The 11,087-nt window shown below is 50.1% G+C and overlaps 1 protein-coding gene across 1 annotated transcript in view; it reads right to left on the reverse strand.

Annotated features, from left to right (window-relative positions):
* Positions 1-4,075: 4,075 nt before the first annotated feature.
* Cacng2 (calcium voltage-gated channel auxiliary subunit gamma 2) overlaps positions 4,076-11,087 on the reverse strand; it is a 126,673-nt gene continuing 119,661 nt past the window's right edge. Inside the window, exons 3-4 of the mRNA XM_021183787.1 lie at positions 9,067-9,207; positions 4,076-7,869 (exon numbers count right to left, since the gene is read on the reverse strand). Coding sequence (XP_021039446.1) covers positions 7,334-7,869; positions 9,067-9,207 — 677 coding nt within the window. The 3' untranslated portion in view covers positions 4,076-7,333. The remainder of the gene's footprint in view (positions 7,870-9,066; positions 9,208-11,087) is intronic.

Raw genomic sequence — 11,087 nt, forward strand, 5'->3', positions numbered from 1 at the left:
GTTAAACTTGTGATTCTCTTGCTTTGGCTTCCTGAGTGCTGAGATTTCAGGTGGGTCCTACCATGGAATCCTCCAAGCCTTCATCACCAGTTTGGGGTTACTGAAGCACATGGAATTTTATTGTCTTCTCAGCCTCTCTAGTTAGTAAGAAGGCAGCCTTTTTCGTTTCTTTGCTTCTTTGGTTTTGTTTTTTCAAGATATGGTTTCTCTGTGTAGCCCTGGCTGTCTTTCGACTTTGTAGACCAGGCTGGCCTCAAACTCATCTCTTCCTGCTTCTGCCTCCTGAGCGCCAGGATTAAAAGTATGCACCATCACCACCTGGCCATTATTGAACCACTCAGACAGTGATGGTGCCACCTAAGCCAGGATAAAAAAAAAAATCTTATTTCAATGAATGTTATTGTATCTCTTCTGTCCCTCTGGCTAAAGCAGGAGAGGGAGGCTGAAAAAAGAGGAGTCAGATCAAGTCTTGTAGATCTTGAAGAAATATGCTTTTGTGTGTGGATCAAATTCCAGTAGTGTGTGTGTGTTTGTAGAGTGTACATGCACAATTGTGTGCATGGATGTATACATATGCACATGTGCTTTGGTAAATGTTTAACAACTGGCTCTTCCTTTTAAAAAAAAATCCCTACATTGTGGCCTTTGTTTGTAGTATGAACATTTCCACAGGGGTTACATTAGGCTGCCAAGGTTTCAGGTGGGACCTGAGATGGGAGTGAGAAGAGATGCATGTGGTTGGACTGCAGGGGCCGTGCAAGTCTGCTGGACATCTGGGAACTGAATTTGCATCTGTGACTGCCAGCAGTAGGCAGGGCCAAGTGGCTGGCAGAGAGGAGTCTGCATGCTGGCCAGGAGCTGCAGAACCTCTGTGCTAGTCACACAGGAGGGAGGTTGGCTGGGCACCAGCCAGCTTTTTACGTGTCACTTGGAAGCTGGTCCAAACTGATGCTCCTTGTTAAGCTGGCCTTGACATTCTTTGAGACAGCACAGTCTGCCTTACTGTGCGGATGTTTTGAGAGATAGTGGCTGGGTGGCTGGAAGGGTGAGGAAAAGGTCTGGTGTATCGATAGAGGAGGAGGGAGGTGGACCTCAGACCTCTATCCCATAGGATAGTGGGCAGGGTTGAGGGAGCAAGAAGCTGGAGCCTGAGGCTGCTCAAAGACACGTTGTGGGACATGTGACCCTTTCTCTCTGGCCTCCAACTGGGGCCTTTCATCAACATGGAACAGGACTTCCCAGAAATCTCTCGAGTCCTTGACTGGATTTCCTGAAACCAGAGTTCTGAGGCTGGGTTTGTGGGGTTGGGGTATCCATTCAAAAGCTATAGGGATGTTGGGATGAAGTTTGTATCAGTGCAGCTCCTGCCTAGCATGCATGAACCCCTTGGTCCAGCCCTTGATCCACATAAATGTGGATCATGGTGCACTGGGCAAGTAGGCAGGAAGATCAGAGGTTCAAGGGGATCCTGGGTTACATAGGGTATTCAAAGCCATTGTGGGCTATAGGAGAATCTGCCTTATAAAACAGACAGACAGATGGACGGACGGACGGACGGACGGACAGACAGACAGACAGACAGACAGACAGACAAAAGCATAGTGAGGCTCAGCTGCCACTGCTGGCCTTGGCTGGCCCTTAGGGACATTACTGTAGCCCTGGCCAGAGTAGAAGAAGACAGATTTCTGGCTAAGGAGATAAACTTGCCCGGAGCCCCTACCCTGTTCTAGGCTCCCCTTTGGAGCCTGGCACACAGGATTTCTGCCAGAAGGGTCCTGCAGAACCATCTTCCATCTGTGCTCCCAAAGGTGAGCTGTTCTAAGGAACCTGAGGCTGTATCCCTCAGTGGATTGTATCCTGCTCCTGCTGAGTGGAGAGGGGCACCATGAGGGAGGGCAGGCTAGGGGTGAGGAAGCTGGGGTCAGGACTACTGCCCACACTGTTACTGTGAGGCAAATTCTCCAAATGAACTTGAAGTTTCTCTCGCCATGAAGATGTGTGGTCAGGACAGGAGAGAACTCGTGGCTAGGTCCTCAGTTTGATTTGTAGCTGTTGGCATTTTGCTATGATCCCTGAACCTCCTTTGGTGAGCTTGCCTTGGGCCCCATGTTCATGGAAGGTGCACCCCAAAAAAGCATGGTATTTGTGGGGTCTTGACAATGTTTTGCCTCAGAGCTGCATTGAGCAGTCATTCTGATTGGTGGGCTGTCCTGTCTTTCCGGACCTCAGGGTGTGGGGTCTTGCTCCTCTTGGGTGGGTGTGGCTCTCACATCATCCTTTTCCTCCCCAGTCCCGGGGGCTAGATACTGGCTGAGATCCCTCCTCTAGCACATACTGTAGCTTGCTTCACAAAGACCTGCTGGCAGTCCCCAGGCACAGTCAGCCACCCCTATTCATGTGGGCACTGCATTTGAGACTTGATAGTCTAGGGCTTAAAAGATGTCTCAGTGGGTCAAAACCTAGCTGCACAAGTATGAAGACGTGAGCTTGAATCCTCAGATATATATATGAAAGTTGGACTTATGGTGTGTGTGCCCCCTTCCAATGATACCAATAAAACCGGCAAGTAAATGCCACCCATTGTAGCATCTCTTCAATGGTGATGATGGCTGTCTGTGTGGTAACTGGAGCTCTGGCTGGCAAGCTAACAGCTCCACTATAAATCAACTTGGCCCTGTTTTCATCTACGGCACAACCACCTGACCTATATCTAGGTCAAGGGTAACAGATCCAGAAAGGTGACAGGCAGGTGGGTTATTGAACTGGTTATCAAGTTGGAAGATGGCTTAGTTGATAGAGTGCCTGCTTAGCATCCATGTATGGTGTCCTGGATCTGGTCCTCAGCACTGGGTAAAAGGGATATGCGTATAGAATGTCCTCCAAACACCAACTGTGTACCAGGTGAGTGGTTTTGGTCTCCTCTCCTCTCCTCTCCTCTCCTCTCCTCTCCTCTTTCTTTTTTAAAGACAAGGTTTCTATGTGCAGCCCTGGGTGTTTTGAAACTCACTCTGTAGACCAGGATGGCCTCGAACTCAGAGTTCTGCCTGCTTCTGCCTCCCGAGTACTGGGATTAAAGGTGTGTGCCACCAACCCCTGGCTTTGGTTTATACTCTCTAAGTCTTGATTTGATATGAAACCCCTGCTTTCTTCTAATCCTGTTTGGCATCACAGTTTTAAAGCCAGAAGCGAACCAAATTAAACAGATGCAGTTCACTTTTAGAGGTGTGAAAGGCCCTCCTTCCATGAGCTGACCTTCAGGGGCTGGATGCGGGCCTTGGTCTCCACCAGATGGAGCCTCTCTCCAAGGTCAAGTTCAATGCCCTGCCCGCGTCCCCCCCCCCCCCCCCCCCCCCCCCCGTTTTTTCCACTTTACCAAGCTGAGGAGCTCTTACAAGACCTGCCCCATTCCTGCCAACCTCTGATTCTCTCTGTAGAAAGCCTTCAGAGCACACCCCAGCATCATGTCCGTTTCAGGCTGCACACAAAAGGTAGTAGTGGTATGTTGATGCAGGGACGAGGAGGTGTTAAAAGGGGAAAGCCCAAGAATGGTATAACCTCTGCTTTCAAATATTGGGGACAGTCATGTTGGAAAGGACCAGTGTTGCTGGAGCATAAAGGGAAACGGATGGGCAGTGACCTCAGGGACTTGTCAGAGAGCTGTGTGGCATTGGCCTCTGCCACCTTTGGAGGGGATGAGTGCCCCCATTACTGGAGGCACTGAGGGATGCTGAAGAGAAAGAATTCATGACTTTGGATGTTGGGACACCTTACTGCCTATGGTTTAAGGCCATCATTCCTCAACTCTGAGAACTTCTTTAGATGGGATGACCCGAACTGGGACAGCGGTTCAAGGAATTCATGGAAGTGAGGACCAAGCTATAAAAAAAAAATCTTTATTTCATGTACCAGGATTTTGTTTTCTTGTTGTTTTGTTTTGTTTTTAGGTTTCTTCTTTTTAAAATTTTTTTTTCTGTTAACAGTCTGGAAAAAAAATAAGAACCCACCAAGAAAATAAAATGGAAGTTGGTGTTTTTTTTTTTTTTTTTTTTTTTTTTTTTTTTTTTTTTTTTTTTTGTTTTGTTTTTTGAATTGATCAGAGCTGGGCATGAGCTGTCACCACAGGAAGCACCGCCCCTTCCCTCCAGGCCCCCTAGCCCTTCCTTGGTCAGCCACGCTGATATTACCTCTCACCCATGAGTCTTGTTTGGGTGGCCTGACCCCAGGTCTCACTTCCTAGGAAGAAGTCCAATTCGTTCTCAAATACTTGACCAGAGCCTAGGAGCTCTCCACAGAGAGGTGCTTGTTTGTAGGACCCTTTCCTGTGTCTCTAGGCCTTTATCTGGTATGGTTTGGAATCTGCTGGGCCTTGGGCAGGGCTGAGGAGGGACAAGGTGCTGTTTTTGCCCAGTTTGGAAGATGCTCTGATCTCCCTGCATGTTTAACTGGCCCACATATCTGAGCCATGGGGTCCGAGGCCTCCCCTGAACTTCTGGGCTGGCCTAGCAGGTGGTCTGTCTTGCTGCTGACCTGGGAGACGAGTGTTCCTCTTCCAGACATAAGACAAGACACTATAGAGGCCTTCCTCAGCATGCCCTCCAATTCCCAGAGAGTTACGCAGGGAACCTTCCAAGCAGGCCGGTGTCAGGGTAGCAAAGACAGGCAGGAGGCTGGTTGCTGGAGTTGGGGGAGGGGTGAGGTTGCTAGGAAATGGTTAGCCAGGTTCTCATTGTCTGATCTGGCCCTTGCCACTCTGGGGAAGGAAAAGGGGGAAACCTGAGTGCTCCCTTAATTCACTCTGGGGTGCAGGCCTAACTGGGGTTGATGCTTGCCCCGGAGAGTGCTCTGCAAACATTCTTTCCATACAGGGAGATCTCTCACCCCAGAAAGGCCTGCTTTTTCATTGACCTCCAAGATAGCAGGAGACCCGTCTCTCAAAGAAGCCTTCCCCACTCACTAATGACTGGGTCTGTACCATTCAGAAAGGGAAGGTGAATGAGGGGCTTTTGGAACTGCGCATCTCCCTCTGTCTGCATGGCAGGATAGGTTGCTCACATGTGTGAATTTTTGCTTTGACACTGGATGTGGGGGTGGGGTCTGGGGAACACAGTGAGGAGGCACATGGTGTGTGTGTGTGTGTGTGTGTGTGTGTGTGTGTGTGTGAGAGAGAGAGAGAGAGAGAGAGAGAGAGAGAGAGAGAGAGAGAGAGAGACTTAGGAATGTTCTTAATGTCATCAGGACTGCTTTGATTGCTCCTGGCCATTTTCCACTGAGCTGGGCTGGTAGCAGATCTTAAAAGTCACAGACACAGAAGATAAGAATGAGCCTTTGGAGCTCAAGCCAATCTGTCCTCAAGCTGACACAGTGGGAAACTGAGGCCCAGAGAGGTCACACAGACATGACATCTAGAATATAGATAAGGAGCCCTTCCACGTACAAGAACATGGTGCATCCATACATAGGTAAGGTACAGTGGGGGGCACACGGAGCACAAGGGCCATCGATAGGGCTGGGCTGGTTTCCATGGCTTTGGAGGGCACAGGTCAGCTCCCTCTGAGCCACATTCCTGACTGGGTATTGAATGGGAACTTGGGTGGCGGTTGCAGCACTGAGACTAGGGGGACAGTGGCAGATGTGTGGGTCTCCTCTCTCCATTAGCAATACCTCCCTGCAGGCAAGAAGAGCCTCTTTCTCTAGTCCCCAGAAAGATGGTGGGGCCTTTCTCCTTTTCTCTCTGGCTCTGTGCCCAGCTCACGTCTCTCCCAATGGATTTTGTTTCTTTATTTTAATGGATTTCTATATTTGTTTTTTTGTTTGTTTGTTTTGTCTTTACAAGTTCCCTGCTAAATTTTAAGTCCCCCACCCCACCCCGATTTTTTTCACAGTTTAAAGCTGGAAAAGAATTAAAAGAAAAAAATACTACTTGATTTTCTTGCAAGTAAATTCACTTATTATATATTTACATTTATTTATAGTCTGTGGTTTTTTTTTTAATTCATTTTTTTTTAAAAAAAAATCACCACTTGTTTTTCCTTTTTCTTTTGTAAAAAGAAACCTTTTTGCAATGTCATTGTTGGGCTCCCTGGGCCCCCCAGAGGGGCATCAGTGAGTCCATGGACCCCCAAAGGGTCAAAGAGCCCCCTTCCCAGGGAGCTGGGGGCCTGTGAGTGTGGGGGGGGTCCACCATCGCCCCAGGGCCATCTAGTGGCCCTGAGGTGAGGGGTGAGGAGGGACGGCTGCTTTATATCCCCTGGGGGTGGGTGTCTCCTGCCTCCAAGGACAGGAGCTTGGGGTTACTGCCCCCCCCACCCCCAAGGCTCCCCCTGAGGATTCCAAGGGTCTGGCTTCTCTGTGAGCCACCAGCAGCCATTCCTTCTCCTTCCCTTTCCTCAAGGCCTAGGAAGTCATCACAGTGGGTTAAGGGCCTTTAAGGACCATTAAGGACCGGGAACTTGGGGCGGGGTAGCCCCAAGTGCGCCACCTCCAGGCACCTAACGGACAGGGGCGGACCAGGGGCTTGGGTCACCTGGAGGCCTGCAACTGCCTTATTGGTGCTGGATAGAGTTGGTCGCAGAGCCATTGAACTTCTCCAGCATCCCAGGGCCCAGCCAGGGATCAAGGGGCTTGGCAGTGACCATTGCTCCCCTGGCCCCGAGGGCCCTGAGTCTCTACCCCTTACTCTCCCCGGGAGGCAGGGCCCGCTGGGGTTAAAGGGAAAAGAATGCGGGTGTTTTTTTTTTTTTTTAATTTATTTTTATTTTTTTATTTTTAAACTCTCCCTGCAGTTAAAACAAAACAAAACAAAACAAAAAACCCGAAAACAAAAACAAAGGCAACATAAAACCCTAATAAATACTCTCTTGCTTTCCTCAATTTTTTTGTTATTTTTTGTTATTTTTTTTTTGTTTTTTGTTTTTTTGCTTTACATTATCTTGGTTCCCTTTTATTTTTTCATTTAAATTGGTTTTTATTAAATGTTAAAATAATGGTACATGGGAAATCATGCATTTTCTTTTAGATTTATTTTCTATTTTAATTTTATCCCTCTTGCTTTGTTTAAAGTTTGTCTTCCCTCGGTTATATTTTCCCCCGCATAGCCTGTGGTTTTGATTTTGTTCTTCTTGTAGTTTGTTCTTTTTTTTTTTTTTAATTTACTTGCTATGTTTTTCTCTTTTTTTTTTGTTTTTTGTTTTGTTTGTTTGTTGTTTGTTTGTTCATTTGCTTGTTTGCTTGTTTGTTTGTTTGTTTTTTGCGTATGGAAGGTCTCCCCCTGGCTGCTGTGGTCCCTCCCCCGCCCGCGGGCCAAGCCTCCCCGGGGTTCCCCGTCCCACGGTCTTCATACGGGCGTGGTCCGGCGGTTGGCTGTGTTGGCGTGGAGAGAGTCCTTGCTGTCCTTCTGGATACAGTTGTGGACCTGGAGAAAGCTGTTATCCCTGTCCGAGTTGTAGGTGGCGGTGGGCGTGGTGGCAGCCTTCAGGGGGTCCCTACTGAGGGTGTACATGGAGATCTCCGTGGACGGCAGGGTGTTGAAGCCCTTCACGCCCACAGGTGAGGCGTCCCTGGAGTGAGAGGGCTCGGTGGAGCGCGAGCTGGAGCGGCTGCGGCGCTGGTAGCGGTAGCGGTAGCTGGGGATGCGGGTGATGGCGGAGGCCTGGAGGTAGTCGGTGGCGCGGGCCGTGGCCCGCAGCTGTTTGTGGCGGTCGATAAACATGTGCACGGCCAGCACCCCGACCATCTCAGCGATGATGAAGGACAGGGCCCCGAAGTAGAAGGACCAGCCGTAGGAGTAGCTGTTCTTTTTGGAGTCACTCTTGGAGGGGTCTCCAGCATTGGCTGATATATACACGATGATCCCGATGATATTACTAAGACCTGGAGGAGAAGAGGGAGTCAGAGAGAAGTCTGAGATGCTAGGGGGAGGAAAGGCGTGGTGGGGTGGGGAGGGGCTTCCTTGAGTAGACGGACATGGGGCGTAGGGTGATGGTGCAGGTCTGGAAGCCTCCAATTACTATCTCAAATCTTAAACTTCATTTATTTGGGCAAAAGTGAGCCGTGGTCTAAGTGTGGCCGTCAGAGGTTATCTTTTTGGGAGTTGGTTCTCTCCATCTACAGTGTGGGTCCCAGAGATGGAACTCAGGTCCTTGGGTTTTGGTGGAAAACCATCCTACCCACTGTGCTACCTCGCCCGACCCGCTGTAGTATCTTACCATGCTGGCCTAGATGGGTGAGGCCTATGGTGACAAACTTGGGCAGACAAAGGTGTCCTATGAAGTCTGGGGTAGTGACAGCAATAGGTACTGTGAACTGTGTACCCACTAACTCCTCCCTATCCAGTGCTCCACAAACAGGCTGCAGCCTTGGAAAGGAGCAGGCACGCCTTGCTCAGCCCACAGCTGCGAGGCCAAAGGAGGCTGAACGCTTTGGCCACAGTCTGAGTTTTCCAGTCAGATAACCAGGGCTAAAGCAAGGCCTTGGACTCCTTCAGGACCCCAGAGAGGACTTGATGAGGGCACGCAGGTGACTGTTCTTGAAAGACAGTGTACCCTGGACATGGTTGGTGCCCTTAGATGGTAGCCAGGCTTATTAAATGGCTCCTAATACAGTTCCTGTCACTCCCTGGGCATCTGCAGCCCCTGTGACAGGTCATGGAACAATACAGCTATCTGGGTGTGGGCCTGCCTGTCTGCTCTCCTGGCTCGGGCAATGAGGGGGAGCAATTTCCCTTGGCTTCCAGGGTATAACTGGGTATCATGGTGGGGGGAGGCAGACTGGGGAAGAGTGGGTTGCATGGAGTCTCTCTCTGTCTCTTTCTCAGTTTGCTTTTTCTGGGAGGGCAGAGAGCAAGTACTGTGGGTGGGCTTGGTGCCCTGAAAATTACAGGGGTACCAGACCTTTCCTTAGAGATAGGAGGAAGATGGGGCACTGGGCATGGGAGCAGGGTCTATGCACTGGATCCTCAGTTCAACCTCTCCCTTGGGCACAGGCTGTAGCTAGAAGAGGAGATGCTCCCCCTACCGCTCCCCCTGTCCTCCCCACCCCCCATCCTCTCGCTGCACACCCCTGCCTTACCTGCAGACACGAAGAAGATGCCAGCACTCAGGATGATGTTGTGGCGTGTCTTGTAGAACTCGCTTGCTGCGATGCAGAGGCCACCCATGAAGAGTAGGATCACACTCAGGATCGGGAAGATACTCGAGGCCCTCACGGCCCCTGCGGAACATAGAGCACAGGGGCTCAGGGAGGGGCAGGGGTCTGGATGATGAAAGATGATACAGGGAGGCCATGTGGGAGTGGGCGGACAGCACACAGGGGGCCAGGGCCTCACCAATACAGCTCTGGTGTCCCCGTGGTTTAGCGGTATAAGGGGAGGATGGAGGGTCCCTTAAAGACGCTCCATGGCCTTTAGGACCAGACTCCAGCACCCTGTCAGATACTCAGGCTTCACCGCCTCCAGCCTCTAGCCTTTCAGTCTCTGTGTTTTCTTGCCCTGACACAGCCAGTCTCCTGGGATGTATTAATCCACACTGTTGACTTTCGCCACACTCTTAGCTTTCTCACTGGGACGTCTTTCCTGTTCTCTTTCCTCTACAAACTTCTACTCATCTGTCAAAGCCCCAGCTCCAAGTTCCCTCCTCTGTGACACCTTCCCTGACTTCTTTATATAAAATCTATCAGCCACCCCTCCTACCCCACTATCCCCCCCCACCCCAGGTGCTCGGGGACACTTGAGCATATTAGGAGGCAGGTGGAGTCACAGGGCTTGGGCTGGAACCTGGTCGTAGAATTTATTAGCTATTTAAAATTGGAGCTGTCATCTTGTGTGCCCGTCCACACCTCGTAAGACAGGGATGGCCTGTCTCCAAGGAGCCTTGCTTCAGTTCAGGGAATGGATTTATAAAATACATTCATGGGGCAGTAAGCGACAGTTGCCCTATTCAGCCCCATTCAGCACGTGTTTATATGTATATTTTCATGGTAAGTCATAGAACCCAAAGGGCTATATCTTCTCTTTATAGCTTCCTTCCTTATTCACTCTTTTCAAAGACACAGGAGACCTCCAGCATGAACCAAACAGCCCAGAAAGGCCAGCAGACAGACTCATTGCAAAGGGAGAGAGAAAAGGGCCTCAGAATGGGAAAGCAAAGGAGGCCTGGCTGGCAAGATGCATAGAAAGAGCAGCTTAAGGGAGAGTGTCCCCAGAGGGGAGGGGGGCAGCTCTGTGGGCGCGAGAGGGTCTGTGAGAATCAGAGTCTAAGGAATGCCAGTCAATGGAGGCTCTGAGGGTCCCTGCAAAGTCATAGGCCCTTTTCCTATCTAAAGCCAATTATATAGCAAGTGGCGTCATGACCCAGCTGCCCCCAGCCGTGGAGCTTTGGCCAGGCAGAGCTGAAGATGGGGATGTGGGGTTATACCTACTTAGACGCTGTGGTTGCCTCCTCTGTGGCTATCTCCCCTTCCCTTTCAGTGCTGAAGACTGAATCCAAGCTCTCCCACATTTGAGGAAGTGCCCTATCACCACCTACTCCCTCAGTTCTCTTTCTACCCTTCGAGACAGGGTCTAGCTTGTCCTGGAACTCAGTCTGTCAGTGAAATCATGATGTGCCTGCCTCAGCTTTCTGAGTACTGGGATGAGAGGTCTGTGCCTCCCTCAGTGGCTTCTAAGAAAGTAGGGGCCTGCAAACCACAGGGCCTTTGAACTAAGCCCAGTGATTGGTTATGGTATAGTTTGGGGGTAAAGATACCATGTGTGTCCCCGAACTTGTCCCTTTGGGTAGCCGAAGGCTGAGGGTCTGAGAGGGAAAGCTTCTTTCTAGATAGGGTCTTACTATGTAGCCCAGGCTAGCTTTGAACCAGGGATCCTCTCACTGCAGTCTCTCACATGCAGGGATTATAGGCTTGCTATGCCTGATTAGTGGACAGCTCCTTCCCTTCCCTTCCCTTCCCTTCCCTTCCCTTCCCTTCCCTTCTTCTTTCTTTCCTTCCTTCCTTCCTTCCTTCTTCCTTCCTCCTTTTCTCTTCTTAGTGGATTATTCAGTTGCTTTGGGAACCATTTTCTGACGGGCTTTAATAATAGAATTTCCAATTTTCTG

Source organism: Mus caroli, chromosome 15 (assembly GCF_900094665.2).
Source record: "Mus caroli chromosome 15, CAROLI_EIJ_v1.1, whole genome shotgun sequence".
NCBI lineage: Eukaryota > Metazoa > Chordata > Mammalia > Rodentia > Muridae > Mus > Mus caroli.